Source organism: Etheostoma cragini, chromosome 9 (assembly GCF_013103735.1).
Source record: "Etheostoma cragini isolate CJK2018 chromosome 9, CSU_Ecrag_1.0, whole genome shotgun sequence".
NCBI classification, from domain to species: domain Eukaryota; kingdom Metazoa; phylum Chordata; class Actinopteri; order Perciformes; family Percidae; genus Etheostoma; species Etheostoma cragini.
In genome coordinates this window covers 17287425-17310924 of record NC_048415.1, presented here as the reverse complement: position 1 = coordinate 17310924, position 23500 = coordinate 17287425, and the positions used below count along the sequence as shown (strand labels likewise).

At 39.6% G+C, this 23500-nt stretch overlaps 3 protein-coding genes across 3 annotated transcripts in view; all 3 read left to right on the top strand.

Moving 5' to 3' along the window:
* Positions 1-128: 128 nt before the first annotated feature.
* On the top strand, positions 129-4323 carry armh1 (armadillo like helical domain containing 1). The gene is made up of 12 exons (XM_034881020.1): positions 129-272; positions 366-579; positions 974-1042; positions 1143-1309; positions 1560-1756; positions 1935-2019; positions 2215-2331; positions 3106-3178; positions 3414-3543; positions 3700-3777; positions 3885-3966; positions 4066-4323. The coding sequence occupies exons 2-12, from the start codon at positions 374-376 to the stop codon at positions 4086-4088; spliced, it is 1227 nt and encodes a 408-aa protein (XP_034736911.1). The 5' UTR covers positions 129-272; positions 366-373; the 3' UTR covers positions 4089-4323.
* A 699-nt stretch (positions 4324-5022) lies between these two features.
* Positions 5023-13823, top strand: mutyh (mutY DNA glycosylase). The gene is made up of 15 exons (XM_034881019.1): positions 5023-5247; positions 6420-6550; positions 7225-7264; positions 7341-7414; positions 8386-8427; positions 8517-8588; positions 9236-9349; positions 9448-9545; positions 10657-10801; positions 10926-11013; positions 11101-11283; positions 12615-12760; positions 12874-13023; positions 13442-13492; positions 13602-13823. The coding sequence occupies exons 1-15, from the start codon at positions 5145-5147 to the stop codon at positions 13743-13745; spliced, it is 1581 nt and encodes a 526-aa protein (XP_034736910.1). The 5' UTR covers positions 5023-5144; the 3' UTR covers positions 13746-13823.
* Positions 13824-14615: 792 nt separating this feature from the next.
* Positions 14616-23500, top strand: part of LOC117950222 (elongation of very long chain fatty acids protein 4-like) — a 20700-nt gene continuing 11815 nt past the window's right edge. Inside the window, exons 1-8 of the mRNA XM_034881022.1 lie at positions 14616-14857; positions 14926-14984; positions 15454-15641; positions 15818-15898; positions 16088-16144; positions 16234-16348; positions 17641-17768; positions 17868-18041. Of these exons, the coding sequence (XP_034736913.1) occupies positions 14927-14984; positions 15454-15641; positions 15818-15898; positions 16088-16144; positions 16234-16348; positions 17641-17768; positions 17868-18032 (792 nt within the window). The 5' untranslated portion in view covers positions 14616-14857; position 14926 and the 3' untranslated portion in view covers positions 18033-18041. The remainder of the gene's footprint in view (positions 14858-14925; positions 14985-15453; positions 15642-15817; positions 15899-16087; positions 16145-16233; positions 16349-17640; positions 17769-17867; positions 18042-23500) is intronic.

Here is a 23500-nt window from a genome sequence, read left to right as displayed (position 1 = left end):
AACCAGTCAAATGCATGTGTCTCACGGCCTAATGCGTGCAGTTGGCATCCCGGATAACGTTAACGTTACCAGGTTATTAAAGAATTGATATCTGTCCTCCTGACCAATGTTTTTTTTTCCTTTGCTACGGTAAAATTACGTTTGCTACACGCCACACTGAGATTGTGGGGGCGTTGCTAAGCAACCGTCAGCTAACTGCTAAACTGACGTAAGGGAGAAGATTAAGAGCAAATCAAGCTCGCGAAAAAACATTATTTTTGAAGATATAAATTGAGACAGCTACAGCCAGGAGTCCTACTATGGCTGGTTATGGTTTATGGAGCGGATGAAAAAACACAAATTGACCTAAATAAAAAGAAGGAGGGCAGACAAGATGTCAACACAGGAAAAACAAGCGAATATCGGCAAAGTGCTCAGTTTTCTTCGAGAATGGGACTGCGGTGACAGGACAGTCCGCAGCCGCATGTTGAACACTTTCCTGAGTCAAAACACAGGGAAGACGTTTTATGAGCTGGAGCTGGAGTTTGCACAGGTTGCCAGCCTCTTCCTGGCTCGACTCACCACCTGGATGAGACTCACGTATCCTTTCTTTGGTAAGGAGTGTTGTCCCCACACTAACTTTAGGCCCTGCTGATTTTGTCCGCCTGCACAGTAGAAAAGCCTATAAACACATTTATGCAAAATAAGTTAATACAAATTAGTTATGTTGTGTATTGACCCTGTAATGTATTTTGTATGCCACAATGCTGGTCTTCTTTGTAGCTTTGACAAAGTGACAAAAGGGATGAGGAAGGGAGTTGGTTAAACGCACTGTATTATACTATTAACTATATTGTGGCCGTCTGAAATCAAATCATACATAAAGACATTTGAAGGTTTGAGTCCTGTAGGAAGTAGGCTTAGCCTACTTCTGGTTCCTGTTCTGGATTGGCTGTGCAATCAACTAAGACCAGGTCCTTCACTGAATATTCAGATACATGTTTGGGACATTCTTGGGACTGCAGCTTAAGGCAATTGGGATTTTCCTCTCTGCATCAGGCCAGTGAGTGAGATGAAATGCTGCATAATAATCTTTAAACTACTGTATCTGTGTCACTCATTGTGTAGTTTTGTCTTTGACCCACTTTTCTCACTATGCTTAGTGATCAGTACCTAATGGAGTTCCTGGAGGATGGAGGTGTTCTCACTCTCCTGGACATCTTGAACCACATTGAGACCAAAGAAGAGGAGAAGTCCAACGCCCTCCGTCTTCTGTTCACCATCTCAAATGCTGGTCGCAAGTACAAAGAGATTATCTGTGAAAGTCATGGTAAATTTGACACCGATTTTTCCTGGCATACATACAAACGTCTTTATTCACTACACATATGATCAGTTCAGTACAGTCGTTTTTTAAGCACTGTTTAATACTTGACATGCTGATTTCCCTCTATTTATAGTCACGTTACTTGATGCTCAAGTATTTTCCTTTTCCCATTTGGATTATTTATACAGTACTGTAGTAGCCTTATCTGTGATGCCCCATCTATTTCTATATGTATTTTTTCACATTCTTGCAGGTGTGAAATCTATTGCACAGTGCTTGGCTAGGTCAAAGACAGATGAAAGCCAAGAGGCAGCATGGGCCCTCCTAGAGTCCCTGTCGCATGGAAACCCCAAATATCAAAACCAAATCTACAAAGGTCTGATTGCTCTCATGACTTGTACCTCGCCTCAGGCCCAGCAAATGGTCCTACACACATTACAGACTGTGCAGGTATAGCATTAGAATACACACAAAACATATAATAATGCCAGAATGCACGTTCATCATTCTCAGAGCATGCACATGCCCTCATCCTTGCGCTTTCACTCAATGGACCTCATGGAAAAATGTGATATATTTACCATATAAGAAGAAAAACAATAGGGTCTCTCACTATCTTCTCTCACAGTCCAAAATGAAAACAGCCCATCACAGCATTGTAGACCCTCTGCTGTGTATGCTCAGGTCCCTGCACCTGGAGGTTCAGAATCAAGGTAAGCTGAGAACAATGTTTAAAACCACATGGTGGTAGACTTGTGGCTGTCTAATTGTTTGTTTGTGGGTGCACTGAAACTTACTTTGAAATGCCACTACGTATGATAAATAAAATGGTCAATCCTGTAAGAAATCATCACATTTTAATGTCATCACGCTCAACTCTCTTCTCTCCCTGTGTGTATCTCTGGCAGCTACAGATCTGATCCTAGACCTGAAGTGTTATGATGTGAGGCCAATGTTGCTCAGTGGACTGGTGACCCTGCTGAGGCCTACTAAAGCAAAAGTGCAGCAGCACCACAATATGGAAGGTGACACTTAGGTCTTGAAGTGTGTGTGTGTGTGTGTGTGTGTGTGTGTTTGTGTTTGTGTGTGTGTGTGTTTTAACCCTTGTGTTGTCCTCCTGTTTTGTCTGTAAAGCATAAATTATCACCACATTCTGTGTAACAGCTTCTTAGCCAACTTCATTCACCTATTGCCACTAGTCTTCCTCTTATTGATGGAATTCCTGGTCAGTAAACCTTATTAATATTATCTTATACCTTTAAAAAAAAAGCACATGAGGAGTAGATCACAGACTGGTCAATGTTTAGTCAGGAAACTGTTTTGAAAAGTTTTTTTTTGTTTTTCAAATGCTACAAAGTAGAATTAAACCCTGACAATTCAATGAGAGTTATGATCCAATCCTTCATTTTACTTGCAAAAAAGCGTTATATGGAAGCATCCATGTTATTTTTGAGGCAATTTGGTTTTAAGTAACCTGTATTTCTGATGCAGAAACTTTGAAAATGGGTTAAATTTGACCTGAGGACAACAGGAGGGTTAAGCATAGTAAGGACTTTTCCCCCAACACTTGTACAGTACAGTAACCCTTTTGGACTGATCCGTGACAGGAAATATATTTTCCTTTAGGGCCACCCACAATATGCTTATTATTTCAACAATTTCTGAAACAGAAACATACTTTACCGCCTACCCAAACCTATCAGTTAATGTGCTAGCATTGATTTTTACATAATGTAATATATTTGGTCTCATTAACAAGGTACTATAACGTATTTTGTTGATTCATACAATCCTATCAGAGTCTGATATAATCAAGATGACTGGATCTCTGCCTGTGTTTGTGCAACAAGCTGCTGCAGCTAAAACTATACGGTAAGAAATATATGTCCCGTGTTACCAGGCATATTGAAATTAATGTTTAATTACACATTAAACATCAGAAAATGTGATGTTCCTTTTTTATAGTGATATGTAAAAAAAACTGAAATTTATTTAATTTGTATTAGTAGTATATTGCTTTAATGACTTAATCATCTTATAGTTTTAGCTGTTATGATAGGATAATAGGAGTATATGATATCTTTTAATGGTGCTGAATGTGTTGAAGCCTGCTGGCCGAAGACAGTCAGGAAGTTTCTCGGGAGCTTCTCTCTCTCAGAGTGATCCAACATCTTCTGTACGCTATGGGCAACAGAGAACACACTGATTCCCAAATACAAGCCAGTCTGGCCTTGAAGGTACATCCCTGCTTTCACACACACACACACACACACACACACACACACACACACACACACACACACACACACACACACACACACATACATACATACACACAGACTGTACATATGTGTGCACAGACAGACACTAATACCTTTATCTCTGCCCATCAGCACTTTGTCTGCTCATACCCAGTTATTAAGGAACATGTGCAGAGAGGCATCGGCAGCACACTGTTTGCAGCCTTTATGGTAAACTTTAATAACTTACAAAATGTTACAATAATATCAGTTAAAATGTCACTGTAGAAGCTACTAAAAGGGAGTACTAACTGATTCAACTCCCCATCTTTCTACAGCACCAAGCTGACACTTTGTACATAAATATGGATGAAACACAAGCAGAAATCCTGCTAACTAACAAGGTTAACATCACTGAAGGTATTGATTGTTATTTGTTCATTAAATCTTTTTTTCCTAGGTTGCCTGAACCGTGTGAGAATAATTATTTCTTTTCTTTTCAATCTTGGATGGTTCCAGTTTTGGATGGTGACCAACTCTGAAGGCTAATAGGAGGGACAAATCAACTTAATAATGTAGATGAATGTGGCTGGGTTAGCTCAGTAGGTAAAGCGGGCGCACATGTATGGAGCTTTACTCCTCCACGCAGCGGCTGCAGGGACAACTCCGAAGTGCGGTCGTTTGCTGCATGTCATTCCCCCTCTCTCTCCTTTTTCATGTCTTCAGCTGTCCTGTAAAAATAAAGGCTTAAAAATGCCCCAAAAAACAATCGTTTGAAAAAAAAAATAATGAAGATGAATAAACTAGAATATGTTTGTAAATACTGATTTTATGTGATTAAAAGACGTACCGAAGTATAATTCTTGATTTGCTGTCTCTCTTTTTCTTTCATGGAATTATATTTTTAAAAGTAATCATTTAGAACTTTACATGTAATTATAGAGGAAATAAATACAGAAAAATGTTATACAATTTACACTAATTTGTTATTAGTTTGCTTAACTCGACATGGGATTTTGAACTGTCTGGGATATTTTAAGCATTTTATTGTTTCTCATAGCATTTGCAAAGATCCTTCCTTAAAGTTTTTAAATGATGATTGACATTTTTATTATTTTTTACAGTCTGTAATATGCACTCATGAAATAAATGCCTTCTCCAATTAAGGGTTATGATAATCAACAACAATCAATGTGAAATGATACATTTGCACAACCAGACATTGCTCAATTTTGTTAATGTTATGTAAATACCATATCATAAAATTCCTTTAACTATGTAAATACACTATATATCCACACTTCTTATATTTCTTTATTTATATTTCTACTTGATATTTATACTATTTGTGCAACTGCAACACAGAATTTACCTTCGGGTATCAATAAAGTTTTTCTGATTCAGATTCTTTGATTTTGACCCGCCTACCGGATATGACGTAACACGTACGTCTGCTGTTTACTTGCAGCGGATTGGACAAGCAGCGACCGTCCTTGCTCAACAACGTGGCGGGAGCCAAAATGAATCCGTAAATTAAACCAGAGTTTTCGTGCTGTGGGCCGATAAATGAAATAAATCTTTACACGTTGTATTTTAATATGAGCAGGTTTCGTTTAGTAATGCTACAAAGCAAAATAGCCGGACTGGAGATGATAGATACGGCAAAACCAACGAGGAAGAGGTCACGCACAGCTGCGAAAGGTAACGTTTTAACCAACCATGTTGATATTAATACATTGTGCTAGAGTACACACGTCAATTTATCCACAATACTAATAATAGTGACTATGAACCAGACCCACATTTGTCTGTCGATGTCTTTCTGCAAATATTCTGTATTGTGCATGCATGAGATAAATGAAATAACTCACATTGAACCTCTCAGACCATAATTTTACCCAACACTCAGATGGACACAATAAAAGAAACACTCGAACGATGTAATGCACTCTGTGTCTCTATTTTTTGTTTAAATTTTTTTTTTTTTAACTAAGTGGGGATGTGTAACACCCTCCGAATAACCACATTAATCCTAAGGGCCCATGATGTTCAATTTCACACTTTTACAGGTAATGCATTCTATATTATTTCAAATGGGCCTTCGCCTTATAAAGCAATTATGAACTAGGAAATTAAAAGAAATAACCTTTATTTATTCAGGGAGGGCCATTGAGATCAAGCTAGCTCTCTTTTTTTCCCAATGATTTTAGCACAAATAAAAAGTAATATAAAACAACAACAAAATTACAGTACAAATAAATAAAATGATCATGACATAATCCGATCATAAAACAATACTCAATTTACAATATGTAAAAAAATAAATAAATGAAGGAGCAATCACAGAATTACAGTTCATATAAACAATAAAAACCAATGACAATCACCAATGTAGGTGAATAAGATTGCTACTAAAAACAAGAGCAGTCCCTTTGTAACACATTTTCAAGCATCATGTTGAATGTCCCAATAGAATAGAGTTGTTCTAATTTAAGAGACTCCTGAAGCCAGTTCCATCTGTCAGCAGCGTCAAATTTTAAAAGCACTAATTCACAATTCATGCCTGGCTTGAAATGTCGAATGCGTGTCTGTGATGTTGTGTTTGTAAAATTTAGCTGCGATTACAGATATAGGGGAATCTTGCCACATACATTGTTACATTGATACATACACACGTACATACAGTACATACATTTCCCACGTTTTGATACAAAATATAATGATGGGTGAGAAACTCATCACCAGTAATAAAAAGTTATGATATAAGAAATCTGCCCACTGGATATTTTTTCCTCAATAGGGTCCATCCTGGAGTGTATTGCTTTAACAACAGTCATTTAGTTTGAATGAGAATTATGTTTTTGGTCTTCCAGAGGAAACCACGAATGCCTCCTCACCATCAACATACCACACTTTCCATGATCCCGCTGATGTTGTGCTGCTGCGCTCTCAGCTCCTCAACTGGTACGACAAGGAGAAGAGAGAGCTGCCATGGAGGACTCTGGTAGAAAGAAACATTTATGTCACTGTTTTTTTGTTTTTGTTTTTTTTAAATACACATATTTGCTTGTGCAGACTTTAATTTTGTATTATAAAAGTACAGAAGGTGTATAACTTTGGTTCAGACATATGGTTACTTCAGTGTACATGAAACCAACTTTTTTATTTGGACACAGATTTCTTACACACGTGTCACAATTTAATTTGATCATTAGTGTTTGTATTAACTTATTTAGTCACACTACCAATCCTAAAAGTAAAACAGGGGTTACATCGCCACAGTAAATTATACTAGGGCTTTGGAATATCATAATTTCTTAACGATGATAACTGACAGTATTTTAGGATTACTATATTAAAATAGATCTATTACTGAATAATAAATGACCCAACCTTGGATTATGCACATGTAAAAAAAAAATAATGCTGTCACCTTGTAGAAGCGTTATCTGCATTGCCCTATGAAATGTTGTCTCCTTTTTATTTAGTATTTCTTACTTCCCCTTAGCAGCAGCCTCAGCAGCTGGTCCTGAGGCGATGACAGCACTCAGAACCTTTGTAGATTTGGTTTGAAAATTTGGGGTTTCAATGTGACAGGGACTCCTGGAGGGCCCTTGCTGCCTCTTGGTTTTCATCTGTGCATGCTATAATTGACTGGCTCCTTGTATTTCTTTTCAGGCTGTGACAGAGTCAGACAGCAACATCAGGACGTATGCAGGTAAGATGTTTTCTTGTCAAAATTAAACCGCTAAATCTGACACTCTTTATGAGACTGTTTTCTATCTTTGTTTTAGTGTGGGTTTCCGAAATCATGCTGCAACAGACTCAAGTTGCCACTGTGATAGACTATTACATCAAATGGATAAAGGTAGGTTGAGGTGTTCATTTTACTAAAGGCCTTGTTAGATATGAAATGTATCATTGTGTAATATATAGGGCTGCACGATGTGAGGAAAATATCAAATTACGATTATTTTTGACTGATGTTGCGATTGCGAAATGATTCACAATATCAGAGAGAATGATCAGTTTTTTTTTTTTAATCATTATTCTCATTTTCATTGAAATACAAATAAACATGTACTATAGTCATGTAGTGTGATTTTTGCGAGAATCTGTACCAAACAAAGAAGCTATGTCCTCCAACCTGGAGAAATAAAATTGGTCTTTGCCGGCGGTGCTTAGGCACCGTCTATAAACTACCACACAGACACAAAATTATTTTATAAATCTAATGATTAAATAATCTCCAAAATTGAGACAGAGACCACTGACGTTACATAAAAGTTCATTTTTACTTGTAAAACTGTTTCCTTTACACAAGGAGACAGTTTTCACACTACAGAATAGTACAGAGGATGCCCAACTGGAAACTGTCAACAGCTGCTTATTTATACAAAGTGGATGTTAAGACAAAGTCATATCAAGGTGGATGTTGTCAGTTCATCTCCTTGGATCCAGAAACATCCTGTGCCTTTCACAAGGACAGATGAAGGCTCTATGGGTATCTTGTTTAAAATTATCAGTGTAACATGGTATTATTATGCAAGGAGTTTTATAATAGTCAGAGAAAAAGTATGTATTATAATTTGTCTAGCATTACCAAACTTATTTTTAAAAGGAAGTTCCTTTAGTCTGTAGGATAGGATTTGTAGTCCCAGGACGTCTCTGCAGCCCCCCAGTACTTAATTCAGAATGTTTAGACACATATTTTGCCTTTAACAAATATTGCAATTTGGATATTGCAATTTGGATTAAATGTGCGATTAATTGTGCAGCCCTATTAATATATTGCATGCACTATGTGTAATTAAAACTCGTTCTCCCCTTGTGTTCCAGCGCTGGCCCACTGTGCAGGATCTGGCAGCTGCTACTCTAGAGGTGATTACTAAAAGTAGTCACTAAAGAGGATTGTGGTTTGAACATAGTATTGATTTAAAACTAAATTTCTTGATTTCATTTATGTGTAGGAAGTGAACCAGATGTGGGCGGGTCTTGGCTACTACTCCAGAGGAAGAAGACTGCATGAAGGAGCTCAAAAGGTCTGCATTGTGTTTTGTAAATCAATAATTTGTCTGACTTATATCTCATTTTAATCAAATGCCTTCTGTATTCTTCATTCACTCTAAATTTGTGGCTCAGTGCAAAGATTAATGAAATGAGTAGTCTCGCATTGCCAGACCTTTCCCCACAGCGTGTGTGAAGGAGGGTCTGGCTAATCCAAAAAGCATTCCAGGACGGGAGAAAAAGCGTGCTCTGGTTCCTCGGCATTTCTTTAAACCAATCAGAATCCTCATGGGTGGTGCTAAGCGCCGGACCAAGCTCCGTTGCTGCTGCAAAGTACCCTCGGGAAGGAACTTGTTTTGGAAGAACACATGTAGGTTCAAAAGTTGTTTTGCTCGTGCAACAGAAAACTCTGATTGGACAGATAGTTTACCTAGCTGCCTGGATTTACCCTGCAGAGATCTGAGGAGCAGTTAACCATAGTCCTTTAGATAATTCCAACACAAAGAAAGTGGAAGGTAACAAATATCCGTCCGTAAAGATGGACATCTGCCGGAATTTCTGAGCTATCCCAGAAGTGGATATAGACAAAGAAATTACATACCTCTTAAAATTAAACATAATAATGACTTAGGAGGAAATATTATTGTGAAGGTTGTTCACTTGTATCACTTGCCTGTTGTAGGTGGTGTCAGAGCTCATGGGGCAGATGCCTCGCACGGTGGACAGCCTGCTGAAACAGCTGCCTGGAGTGGGACGCTACACTGCTGCAGCTGTAGGCTCTATAGCACTGGGCCAGGTGTGTGTGTCTATGGGCCCGAGCAAACTCTTAGGCCACACGCAGTTTTACTACCTCGTTTATCACCGACTACTGAAAAAAATATCTCTGTTGCCTAGGTTACTGGAGCCGTGGATGGCAATGTGATTCGGGTGCTGTGTCGCCTGAGAGCCATCGGAGCTGACAGCACAGGTCCTGCAGTAACCGAGGCCCTTTGGTGAGATTAAACTTCAAACTAAAATCCTCAAGGGACCTGCATTTTGACTTTGTTCCTTACACCAACTTTAATTTTTATAAATGTTAATGTTGTGGGCGTTTTTTTTTTGGATTTGGTGCCTGCTTTTGTAAGTTCTATATGCAGTAAACATCAGTGTCTGCCTATCACTCAAACCACTGTCTCTACTGGTCAATTATGGTCTCTGCGTACACTTTTGATTTGCTATTTTTTTTTTTTAAAGGTTATTATTTGGGCTTTTTCACCTTTTAATTTTTGACAAGACAGCTATGAGAGAGAGAGAGAGAGAGAGAGAGAGAGAGAGAGAGAGAGGGGGAAGACATACAGGAAATTGTCAAAAGTCGGATTGGAATCCTGGACCTCTGTGTCCAGGTATAAAACTCTCAGTATGTGTGTGCCTGCTCTACCGCTGGGCCAAACTGGCCACACAAACCTGTTCTAAGTTGGTCTGGCAAGGACAGCTTTGTTTATGTCTACACAGAAGGATTCCTGTGTGTTTGAAGTTGTCTCAGAATAGTCCAGGCAGCAGTTGTTGTTGTTTCATATTTTTTAGGTGAGATTTAGATATTTAGATTAGGAAATCCAGTTTTACAAAAGGTATTGTAGTTGAAACAGTTTACAGTCCGTCTATCTCAGCTTGCACCTCTAACGCTTTAGCTTGTGCTGCATGCTGCATGCTGCATGCTGCAGACCACTCCTACTTTTTTTCAGCTTTTTCAATCCAAATCTAAAAATGAACTTGGAAAATGAAAATTTGCTTTTTATGTGCTCAAAGCACAGAAAAAAACATTGATTTAAAAGATTTAAATGGTATTTTAAGATTCATCCACTCTGGAATATATACATGTATTTAATATAGTTTCCGGATTCGGCGTCAGGAAGTATTGCGTGAGTTCAGGTCTCAAATTAACTAATTGCTTCACGGCACTGCTTACTAACGCCCATTAAGGAACCGGCTAACGAGGTATGGTGTTTTTTACACTTTCGTCATGGCTGAGCCGGCGAAAAACAGAGTGAGCGAGGAGTCAGATACAAGTAAAGCAAACATATATATTCCAAAACTTAAAAACAAAAAATGTTTGCTCCATTTCAGGAGTATAGCCAATACACTGGTGGACCCTGAGAGACCCGGGGACTTTAACCAGGCCATGATGGAGCTGGGAGCACGAGTCTGCACTCCCAAAGGAGCTCTCTGCAGCCAGTGTCCCGTGCACTCTCACTGCCACTCTTTCCGCAAGGTAAGGTTCTAAACTAGTGTTATAAAGCATTGGTTATGGGTTGTGCTTTGCAAAAGTGTAAATATAGATAGTTAATGCTCTGGAGCTTATTGAAAAGTTTTGGGATATGTGTACGAATGTGCAGGTTAACTTCAAACAAGAGAAAAATTCCAGGAAGCTCTTGGGAAAGCTGGACAAAAAGCCGTCCACCCTGCCTGATATAGAAGACTGTAGTAAGCTTCCTGAGTTCTCTTTTCATCCTCAGACCTTCACATAGTCATGTTATTATAATTAATTAAGTGTTTTCTGTTCTCCCTCAGTAAACAGTGGGACTTGTCAGCTGTGTCCCTCGGAGCCCTGGGACGATGAGTTAGGTGTTCAGAACTTCCCCAGAAAGCCGGCAAAGAAGCCTCCTCGCGTGGAGAGAACTCTGACCTGTGTGGTGCTCAGACCTGGAGAGCAGGGAGAGGACGAGTACTTGCTCACACAGAGGCCTAATAAAGGTCCGTGTGTAATGGTCACCCATACTATCTTCATGTGCAGCTTTTTTTTTATGTGATGGGGAACATGCATTATATGTATTTGTTTTTTGCTGTCACTTGTAGAAAGTAATAAGCTGTGTTGTCTGAGGCCTAAGCTGGGACCACGGATTGTTTACATACTGACATTTGTATACATTGTTCCATTATGAGTGGTTTGTTGTTGGCGGGGGTGTAAAGGAGATTGGGTTGTGACGTAAGGGGGAATCAACTGATCGTCGGGGGGAGAGAGACTTTGGAGATCAACGGTAGAGGCGGTGACGACTGGAGAGGGCTCTGGTTTTCGCAGGCCTGCCAGATGGGATGCACCGCGGGATAAATTGTTTATTTTTTCTCAGTCGATTATCAATTGTAAGTTACTCTGGACTACTGCATCAACCCTTTTACTAATCGGACTTGGCAAGGTTGCGTAAGTTACCCGTGCAACACTTATTGACTGCGGCGTCTCGCCGCGCTTCACCCGGCATTTTTGTTTGTGTTCAGGGTTTGTTTTCAAAGGAGGAGGACTTTTGTTTATCCGGATTATTTAAGTTACTTTAACGAACTTTTGAACTGCGGGACATTGGGTCTTTTTTGGGGGGAGGGGTTTAAATGTGCAGGATTGTTTATGGTTGTGTTGAATATGTTTGTATAAAGGAGTACGGTGTTTTGTTTCAATACACTTTGTGAAACTCATATCTGTGTTTTTCTTTGTCTGTGGACAGGATTATTACTCTCACTTAACGGTATTTAAAGGGGTTGTGGTGGAGGACATATTTGCGGTTTGATTGAGTAGCAGGGGTAGGTTATATATAACCTTTATATTGATATCAGAGAGCCGCCCATTTCCTTAATGTTATGCGTTGTACTTTTCCTTTGCCGGTTGTGTTTGGGAACTGTTACACGTGTCTGCAGATGGTCTTCCTGGTGGGGGATTTGTTTGTGGTGGTCCAGAGTAAGCCTGCACGATTCAAAAAAAAAAAAAAAAGAAGAAAAATACGAATCACAAGTTTATAGCTTAGAATTGTTATCACGATTTTCTGCCGTTTTCATTCGTATTATTTTGTGGCACCTATAGCACATTGCCCATCGCCAAAAGCTTGTAAACATAGAGGGTTCAGTGAAGAGAAGGGAGAGTATTGCAGCACTTGGGAGTGCTTTAAAACCTATTTTATACAGTCTACGTTTAAAACTCACCGAAGAAAGTTGTACCGTTTGTGATGCAGTCGGCTCGTAAAATTAAATGAGAATCAAAGAAAAAATAACGTGTGTGTGTGTGTGTGTGTGTGTGTGTGTGTGTACGTGTGAACGTACAGGTTTGCTGGCAGGCTTGTGGGAGTTTCCAAATCGTCTGCTGGATGAGAAGAGCTCTGAGATAAAACTGAAGAAGTCGCTGTGTGCTCAGATCAGCGGGATACTGGGAACCCATCTGACTGAGAGCCTCTTCCAGTATGTGGGAGAGGTAAGCGTGCTGTTTACCATCTACCTGTCAGACACACTTTTAAATGCAAAAAACTATTTCTGCAGCCAGAACAACAACAACCCTTTGATGGATCATTGGTTGGCTGTTTGCAGGTGGTTCACATCTTCTCCCACATTCACCAGACATATGTGGTTTACAGTGTGTGTTTGAAGAACACTGACACACAAACACAGATTGAAAATGCACAGTGGCTCACCAGGTCCGCTCTACAGGAAGCTGCTGTTTCCACAGGACTGAAAAAGGTTTTGTTTCTCTCTCTCTCTCTCTCTCTCTGTGTGTGTGCGCCCCTGCTGTGTTAGTCAAGTCAGCAATACCTGCAGCACCAGCAGTTGGCTACTTTGCTAAATGCACTTCTGGTGTACAAAGGCACTTGCTGTAGTTTCCATGTGCCACTTTACAGAATTTCACTGGTACCGAGTTCAAGTTTCCACTGATATCGCGCTGCTATTTGGAGCTGCAGTTTAAAAACCTTTTAATCCAATTAATTGAAAATAACATCTTCTCTTTGAATGCGATTATTTGGTTGATTTTCAGAGAATGTGAAGGTTAGCAGGTGTAGTTGTTGAGTTTGTTTCAGAAAGAAGTGACCGCAGGACTGAGTGTCCACATCTGTTTATGTGTAGTCTGAATTAATGGGATCAACATGTTTAACTCCTTCAGATTGTGAAGCTTTGCGACTCTGTGGACAGTCAAAAAGAACAAACTTCTAAGGTAAGTATACTTTGGTATATATATGTATACATTCACGTACCTTATTCTATAATCAAATACCATTAACGGATTACACAGTTATCATTTGTCTTTACTTTTTGTCACCTAGGATGGGAAAAGGCAGAAGCTGGCCAACACAAAGACTGACAAGAATCCACAAACCTCAAAAAAAACAAAACAGAGTGCTGCTAAAAGCAGCAGCAGACAGCTCTCCCTTAGCTCCTTCTTCAGCACAGTTAAACAGGAATCTTGATGTGTGTGTGTGTGTGTGTGTGTGTGTGTGTGTGTGTGTGTGTGTGTGTGTGTGTGTGTGTGTGTGTGTGTGTGTGTGTGTGTGTGTGTGTGTGTGTGTGTGTGTGTGTGTGTGTGTGTGTGTGTGTGTGTGTGTGTGTGTGTGTGTGTGTGTGTGTGTGTGTGTGTGTGTGTGTGTAAGTGCCTTTTCATGCACTTATGTCTAATTGTTACTTTTGTATAATGGTCCCATCTCTGGAAATTAAATACAAATTGTCATCAAATATTAATTTTCCTATAGGGACTTTTAGTGAATCAGCAGTGTAGTTTATTTGTAATGGCCTCATTTTTTAATATATATACATACAATGACTAGTCTACCTGTTCTACAAGCAGTATGTAAAATAAATGTCATGTTTATTAACAAAATAAAAATGAAATGCAAGTAGACAAAACGTTCAAAGAATGTAACTTTGGATAATAAAGCACAGACAAAAGATGAAAACCAGATTTCATGTCAGCCAATGGCACATTTGAACTATCATTCATATTCCAAACAAGCATTAGCATTATCATGGAAAAGTGAACAAAATCCTCGATTTCTTTTTTTTTTCTTTTCTTTTTATGAAAAATACTTTTCATGTTATGACTTATTTAATTTTACTAAGAAATAAGTATCTGCATTCATCCCTTGATGGATAAAAGGGTGCTTTTGACTTTTTTTTTATACACATATGCAGAATAATAAAATCAATGGAATTACACAAGACTGAAATCATGAAGTCGGTCACATTAGGGTAGGAAACAGCGCCCCTTGCTGTGCTGAACATGTAATTAATATCGTCAAAAATGTACTCCCAAACAGGAAGTAAGCCAATTACTTCTTCTCCACTCGTTCAAAGTGGAAGGCGACTCGATTGCACCTATTTGCAGTGGTTTAGTTAGGTCTGTTGCAGCAGAAATGTTTCTGGTGCAGTTGGTCGCTGCAGTCTGTCCTTATTCATCCATCCAGAAGATCTGGCTGCAGGTTGACATTTGCTGATACGTGTTGGCTGGACAAGGTCCAAAGCAAAGGTCCAAAGGTTCTCCAACGTGGTCACTAAAGTGTGAAAACAGTGGTTGCAAGGTTTCAGTGAGTATAATTTTTTTTTATCTTTAAAGGCTACATATTTTTACCTATGTTAACTTTCTCTATGTTTCCAGATGGCTTCTGCATGGCAACGTGTTGTGTCTATACACCAGAGGATAGTTGACAATGGAGGTAAGATGGTGACTTTTTTTTCCTATGGTCCAGTCTAAATAACAAACCTGTGTGTGAGTTGGCAGCTTCAGATTGTTCTCCCCTGCTCGTCTTAACAATCACTGCTTTGTGGCTTCTCACATGATTAGCCACCATGTTATTATCTTGTGACATATAGGAATGGGAGTACCACGGACCCAAAGATAGGGAGGACTTTCACTGTCAGACGAAAACTGCCTTATTATTTTTTCTCAATTGCAAATTGTTGAATCAGGATTTGGTTTACATTCTCAAAACTGCATAGGCTACATACTGAAATAAATGAACCTGCAATTTCCTGTTCAGATTAAAACAGAAATGTGTCATACATAGGTCCTGACATTTTGTGCAACTCAAGGCAGCTCTTAAGCTCTTAGCCAGAGGTGGGCCCTGTAATATAATATGTTAATTTTTTAAATAGTCCCTGACACAGAGCTCTATTATGTTCCAGACGAGAGGACTGACCAGTGGCTGCTGGTCTACTCCCCCGTCCCGGTGGTACTCATCTTCCTGGTGTACCTCTTCGTGGTGTGGGCTGGCCCTCGTCTAATGAAACACAGAGAAGCCCTTGACCTCAAAGGCGTTCTCATTGTTTACAACTTTGCCATGGTGGGCCTGTCTGGCTACATGTTCTACGAGGTGTGTTTGTGCCACGTTTTGTTTTCTTTTAATCAGAAAACCAGACCAGTGATGAGCACATTGAAGATCGACATATTCGGTTTTCCAGATTTTAGCTGGTGCTTCCTCCTTGGAATTTCGGTTTTATGATCTAAGTGATGATATTGGTGGTGTTTCATTGTATGAATCTGTTCCAGTTCCTGGTCACATCCTGGCTCTCCAACTACAGCTATCTGTGTCAGCCTGTAGATTACAGCAACAGCCCGCTGGCAGTAAGGGTAAGCAAGTGTCTCACTAGATACGTTCAGTCACTTTGGTGTGTTTATGCAGACATTTGGTCTTTCACAAGCTGCAAGTGGAACATAATTCCACAGTTAATTTAGTCTTTAGTCTTTAGTTAATTTAGTCTTTCAGACAGAATGAATAATGTCTAAAACTCATATTTCTCTATTGGTTCTTTCCTCCAGATGGCCAAGGCCTGCTGGTGGTTCTTCTTCTCTAAGGTTATAGAGCTCAGTGATACGGTGCGTTTTTTATAAAAACAATGTTTGCAACATCAGTGATATGCAGAGTTGAAACTGTAACCACCTCCTCTGCTCCTCTCTATGAGCAGCTCTTCTTCATCCTGAGGAAGAAGAACAGTCAGCTGACGTTTCTTCATATTTACCATCATGGCACCATGATCTTTAATTGGTGGGCGGGAATCAAATATGTGGCCGGTGGACAGTGTAAGTCAACTGTGTGTGTGTGTGTGTGTGTGTGTGTGTGTGTGTGTGTGTGTGTGTGTGTGTGTGTGTGTGTGTGTGTGTGTGTGTGTGTGTGTGTGTGTGTGTGTGTGTGTGTGTGTGTGTGTGTGTGTGTGTGTGTGTGTGTGTGTGTATTTATATATAGTGAATGGAAAAAAAGTATTTGATCCCCTGCTGGTTGTGACAAAGAAATTCTTTTTTTAGAATTGGTGGTTGTTAAGGCCATTCGAAAACATCAAATTCATGTTCGAGTAAACCAGTGTGAGATAATTTCATTTTGGGACATGGCGTCATCCTGCTGGCAGTAGCCATCAGACGGGCTACACTGTGGTCATGAAGGGGTGGACATGGTCACTCAGAAACAATACTCTACAAACAATACTATACTAGGACTAAGAGGGCCAACGTGTGCCAATAAAATACACTATAACACCTCCACCACCAGCCTAAACCGGACCGTTTTTACAATCTTTTATTGTCCAATCTTGGAAAGCCTGTGCAATTGTAGCCCCTGTTTCCTGTTTCATGTGCATCCTGTGTGGTCTTCTGATGCTTAAGCCAATCTGCTTCAAGGTGCAACAGTTTGTGTTTTCAGTCTTTCCATAGCACTGTGGAGATACTGAAGGTCTGGCAATGCAATACTATGCGTTCAAAGATGCCCTTCTTCACAACTGAGTTGGTTGAAACATGGGGTTATTTGAGTTACTGTTGCTTTTATACTGGATGGAATCAGACTGTAGAGCAGCAGCAGTAGTGGTAGTGTGCACATCCCCACCAGTGAGGCGCAAGGCAAACAGGAGCAACTTAAAGAATAAGGTGCCCTTACTCTGCTAGTTCTTCCATACGTTTATGGTGCTGTAATGTTTTGACCCTGCTGGGTGTACCTCGTTGCAGTACAATAAACATCTGATTTAGAAACTCCTTGAAAATGGGTCAAATTTGACCCTGAGGACAACAGGAGGGCTAAATGTTTTGAAGGAAAACCCCCATTTCTAATTGCCAGTGTTCTGTTGATATGCGCTCCCCATCGAGATGTGCTATTTAGTCATTTTGCCCCATTTTTGTTAGATTTGATCTATCGAAATGCCCCTGAAAACCCGTAAATATCTAAATATGCTCCCCATATGTTTACAGTAATGGACCTACGCGGAGTGAGTAGTGGTGTAATATAAAAACTATGTAGTGGAAGCATTATTTGATAGGCGTTTTAGTGTAATGAAATATGCCATCCCTGAAAAGGACATAAATTACATTCTTCTGTTCCTATCCTGCAGCGTTCTTCATCGGGCTGGTCAACACCTTTGTTCACATTGTGATGTATTCTTACTACGGCCTGGCTGCCATCGGCCCTCACATGCAGAAGTATCTGTGGTGGAAGCGATACCTCACGTCTCTGCAGCTAGTGAGTGGCCTCCTGCTCTGTATGAGAAGAATTGTGACTACGAACAATATGTTTTGGAAAAGTAACCTGATCTGAAATTTTCCCTGACTTCCTCTCCAGCTGCAGTTTCTGCTGTTCCTCCTGCACACAGGCTACAACCTGTTCACAGAGTGTGACTTCCCCGACACTATGAATGTGGTGGTGTTCAGTTACTGCGTCACCCTCATCGTCCTCTTCAGTAACTTCTATTATCAGAGCTACCTCAACAAGAAGAAGCAGAAATAAGAGACACAGTGGTGAGGTGTCACACACAAACACACAGGGGCTTTACAAGTGAAGCAGACAAAGTATCACAGCTTCACGGATTGTTACTGTGTCTGCAGTACTCATTAGTGTCCACTAGAGGGAACAACATGCCCACAGCCTTATTGTCAAAGCTATGTTATCAGATTATCAAAAAGATAATTGTCCCATCACTGGGAATAAATACAAATTGCCATCAAATTATTTTTACAAGATAAATTGTTATAAAGCAAAGTATATTGCAACCTTTGATGTTCCTGAAGGTAACTTTAGCGAATCAGCAGTGTAGTTAGATTTGTAATGACCTCATTATAGATAATGTTTTTGTCACTACATTATGATTAGTCTCCATGTTTTACAAGCAGTATGTATGACAATTTTCATGTTTATTGCTATAATAAAAATGTAATAAGTGGACAAAAAGGGTAAAGAATATAACTTTGGATAATAAAGTACAGGCACAACACAAACACCTGGTTGCATGTCAGCTAATAGCACATGTGACATTGTGTTCATCTTCCAATCAAGATTTAGTATCTATATTTTTATAATGGTGAAAGTGAACATAAACATCTACTTATTATTTTATGGAAACAAACTTTTCATGTTAAATTAGTATGTTGTGTGTGTGTGTGTATGTATGTATGTATGTATGTATGTGTATATATATATATGTGTATATATATATATATATATATATATATATATATATATATATAGTGCTGTCAATTGATTAAAAAAAATCAATCAAGTTAATCACAGTCATGGGCTGTGATTTATTACGATTAGTCACACATTTACAATACTAAGTTTTACTTGTAAATGTGCAGTGTTGAAATAAATAAATAAATACATGACAAACAAAAGAAACATATTCTTCAGCTTTATTATCTCAACCATCAACATTTATCAAACAAGTGTTCAACAACAATCTTAATTCGTTGACGCATACATATGAACTGCAGACATAAAGCAATAAACAACTGTTACAAAGTAATGTCTGCTACAAAGTCATAGTTGCATTCCTTTGAGTATCTCAGCTCAAAAGGAATGCAACAATATGTAGGCCTATTTTAGAAATAGAATGCCATAATCTATGTGAAGAGACATAGGGAACACTCTCTACATTCTTGGTTATAGATAATAACTTCAAACTGTGTGCACCTGTGCAACATGCCACCTGTCAACCAGTTGCTCAGGCAGATTAGCGTGTTCAGATTTTCAGATGATAGAGCTGACCTATTCTTCTGCAGAATGTTGCCCTCCAAAGAGAACAGTTTCTCACGTGGGCAGGTGTAGCCAAGTAGGTTTATGCAATATAGGCCAGCTTTCCATTTGCACCCTTTGTTGATATCCATTTCCAATGGTCTTCAGTTAGTGCAATTAAAGTGCCTTCTGCCAACTGCCTCACTTCGTGGCTTTTTTAGCGTTGTACAGGTCATGTATTCTTGTAACAATAGTTCCCCTTAAAGGCAGCCTGAACTATGTTGATGGGCCTACAGTCTGTAGCGACCCACTTGGCGATTACACTAGTTAACTTTGCTGTTACCCCAGCTGCACCCTGCCAGTGTTGTTTGACAAGCATGGCTTGTTTCTGCACTAGCATCTTTGCTAACATTAGTAAAAATGTGTATCATAAATGTGTACGATATATATATATATATACTATTACAAGATGAAGTTGCTTCAATGCATTTAGGGGTGTGGTCCTGGTCAAGACAATCTCCTTAACTCCAAACTGAATGTCACAATGGGGAAAAAAAGGGGATTTAAGCAATTTTGAGCATTTCATGGTTGTTGGTGCCAGACGGGCTGGTCTGAAATCTCACAATCCGCCCAGTTTCTGGGATTTTCACGCAAAACCATTTCTAGGGTTTACAAAGAATGGTGTGAAAAGGGAAAAACATCCAGTATGCGGCAGTGCTGTGGGCAAAAATGCCTTGTTGATGCTAGAGGTCAGAGGAGAATGGGCCGACTGATTCAAGCTGATAGATGAGCAACTTTGACTGAAATAATCACTCATTACAACCGAGGTATGCAGCAAAGCATTTGTGAAGCCACAACACGCACAAACTTGAGGCGAATGGGCTACAACAGCAGAAGACCCCACCGGGTACCACTCATCTCCACTACAGATAGGAAAAAGAGGCTACAATTTGCAAGAGCTCACCAAAATTGGACAGGTAAAGACTGGAAAAATGTTGCCTGGTCCGATGAGTCTCGATTTCTGTTGAGGCATTCAGATGGTAGAGTCAGAATTTGGCGTAAACAGAATGAGAACATGGATTCATCATGCCTTGTTGCCACTGTGCAGGCTGGTGGTGGTGATGTAATGGTGTGGGGGGGTGTTTTCCTGGCACACTTTAGGCCCCTTAGGGCCAATTAGGCATTGTTTAAATGCCACGGCCCACCTGAGCATTGTTTCTGACCATGTCCATCCCTTTATGGCCACCAAGTACCCATCCTCTGATGGCTACTTCCAGCAGGATAATGCATCATTGTCACAAAGCTCACATCATTTCAAATTGGTTTCTTGAACATGACAATGAGTTCACTGTACTAAAATGGCCCCCACGGTCACCACATCTCAACCCAATAGAGCATCTTTGGGATGTGGTGGAACGGGAGCTTCGTGCCCTGGATGTGCATCCCACAAATCTCCATCAACTGCAAGATGCTATCTTATTAATATAGGCCAACATTTCTAAAGAAGGCTTTCAGCCACTTGATGAATCAATGCCACATAGAATTAAGGCAGTTCTGAAGGCGAAAGGGGGTCCCTAATAATCCTATAGGTGAGTGTATATGTAGACGTACATACTGTATATTGTCGTTGGGTCCTCAGCAATACGTACACCAAGTGTGAAGTAGGTTGGATTGATGGACCTCTAAGTGTTTGAATGACAGAAACACTCACAGACGGACAAACAGATTCCTTGCTTTATAGTTAGATGAGTCTGTAAGATGTAGTCTATATCCTTGACGTTCCACTTTTGGGATTTCTCCGGTGCCGCAGGATATTCCTCCGGATGCATGTATTTGTAGACTTGTATTATGTAGACTTCAATGTTTATAGGGCTGGCCTCACTGCAGTCCAGCTAAAAATCATATTAATGCAAGTTGGTCACATTATGGCAGAAAGCAGTGCCCCCTGCTGTGCTGAACATGTAACTAACCCTGTCCAAAACGAAAAGAATACAAACAGGAAGTTACCCAAATCTCTTCATTATTTTCAGCAAGGTTGCTCAAGTGGGAGGCAATTTGGCTTGCACCTATTTGCAGTGTTTTTGTATAATATGGTATGTCAAGTCTGTTGCAACATATCTGTCGGTTGCTGCAGTCTTTATCCGTCCATCGCAGAAGATCTGGATTTGGAGGCAGTGGGTGCTGCAAGTGGCCCTTAAATATGCAAGAAAGCCTATTGTCCAAAGGTTCTCCATCATGGTCCCTGAAGTTAACTGTTGAAACAGCGGTTGCATCAGTGAGTAGATTTTTGTCGTTGAAAATTGTATTGCTTTTTTCTTCTTATTTTGTTAATTAACTTTCTCTTGGTTTTAGTGTCCAGATGGCTTGTGCATTGCAAAATGTCCTGTCTGTGCATGCAGTTTAGTGGACAGTGGAGGTATGATGATGATTATTTCTAATAAATATTCAATCCAGTCTAAACAACATCCTGTGTGTGTGAGTTCAGAGCTGCAGATGTGAGCCCCAGTTTCACATCACCTTGACTGCTTTTTGGCTTCTCACATGGTTAGCCACCATTAATCGTCTGAGCTGATCAAACCGAAACAAGACAAACTGGATATACTGTCCCTTTAATTTAATGTACAGATCAAAACTGTCAAAAGGTGGATTTTATAATTTGATGATCTTAAGTCTTCATCTGTACTGAGTAGTAATTTATATTTTAGTTATTTTTCTATATATTTTATGTCTATGAAGCCACAGTATTCATTAGTTGCATTGTTGTTTATCCCTGTTGTTCTTGGGGATACACAGGGTGGAAAGGGAGCCGAGGGGAAGAATACAATATGTATTTCTGTAGTCAGTAGGAACAAATAGTCTTTGGATTAAGTGCGACAGACAGGTTAGGGGAGATGGGACAAAACGCTATTGGTTATGGATTTATTGACAATAAACACAACAACAAACACCAGTTAAAGAAATATATCTTTAACTATAAAAAACAAACAAAAAAACAACTCATTTAACCAGGAAGGTCCCATTGAGATTAAAAAAATCTTCTTCTATGGAGTCTTGGTCAAAACAGCAGCTTAGTCAGTTTCATATTGGATTTGTATATGTAGTGCTAAAGTTGCTGGTAGGAGAGGACAAAAGGCTGGGGATAGAAGTAGGTAGTTTACCTAACAATGTCTTGGCAATAAATTGCAAAGTGTGCATTTTTCATTTCAAATTAGTGCTTAAAGTTTTTCCAAATTAAGACAGCTCTTAAAACTCGCTCTATTTTAGCCACTAATGTGTTCTTAGTAAAATAAGCTCACAAGAACAGTTGACCGTGCAGTTAACTTTTAAATAAATGTATTCATATGTAAAACTCACATTTCTCTATTGTGTCTTTCCCCCGCCTTTAAGCTACGTTTGAGGAAAATACATAAGCACTGTTTTAAATGAATTTAATAAATTCAATTTAATCATCAACATAATAGAAAAGATAACTTTGCTAACTCCCTTGACTTCTCCCACCCAGCAGCTGGGAAGCAGGTCACGGTTACTTTACCTGGGTCTTGGAGTTCATCGTCTCCACCTTTTACTCTAATGTTTACATTTGAAAGCTTTACCGGCCAGCTGGTTGGCTCATAGGTAGCCCAGGCTAGCAGAGTCAGCAGGAGAATGGCAAGTTGATTTCCCGATCCTGATGAAGAACTCACAGCCACATGATATCGCCATAGAACGTCAACTACATGAAGGACAACTAATATTTGCAAATAGACAATTTAGCATACATTTAGCAGAGCTGAGGAAGAGGCAACTGGAGAGGTCCACAGCTTCTACTAATAACAGATTTCACTTTTGTCATTTGTCTCTCCTTATCTCACTTAGGATGGGAAACAATAGCCAAACCAACAAAACGGATGACGAGAGACCACAGACTTAAAAAAAAAAAAAAAAAGTCCAGATGGCCAAGGCCTGCCGGTGGATCTTCTTTAAGGTGATAGAGCTCAGAGACAAGGTGCATAATTTATAAAATATGTTTGCAATATCAGTGAAATGCTGATTTGAAACTGTAACTGCCTCCTCTGCTTCTCTCTATGAGCAGCTCTTCTTCATCCTGAGGAAGAAAAACATTCAATAGATCCTTCATACAGTATTTACCACCATGGCCCCCTGATGTTCAACTAGTGGGCGGGAATCATTGTATGTGGCCGTTATACAGTGTAAGTCAACTTTTTTTGTCATTTACTGTAAGTGCTATAATTATACACATATAT

Coding starts and splice junctions, on each gene's coding strand:
- armh1 (XM_034881020.1), top strand. CDS start 374: ATGTCAACACAGGAAAAACAAGCGAATATCGGCAAAGTGCTCAGTTTT. Junction 2,332..3,105: donor GCAGCACCACAATATGGAAG/GTGACACTTAGG, acceptor CAATCCTATCAG/AGTCTGATATAATCAAGATG. Junction 3,778..3,884: donor CACTGTTTGCAGCCTTTATG/GTAAACTTTAAT, acceptor ATCTTTCTACAG/CACCAAGCTGACACTTTGTA.
- mutyh (XM_034881019.1), top strand. CDS start 5,145: ATGAGCAGGTTTCGTTTAGTAATGCTACAAAGCAAAATAGCCGGACTG. Junction 7,415..8,385: donor ATTACATCAAATGGATAAAG/GTAGGTTGAGGT, acceptor CTTGTGTTCCAG/CGCTGGCCCACTGTGCAGGA. Junction 9,350..9,447: donor GCTCTATAGCACTGGGCCAG/GTGTGTGTGTCT, acceptor TCTGTTGCCTAG/GTTACTGGAGCCGTGGATGG.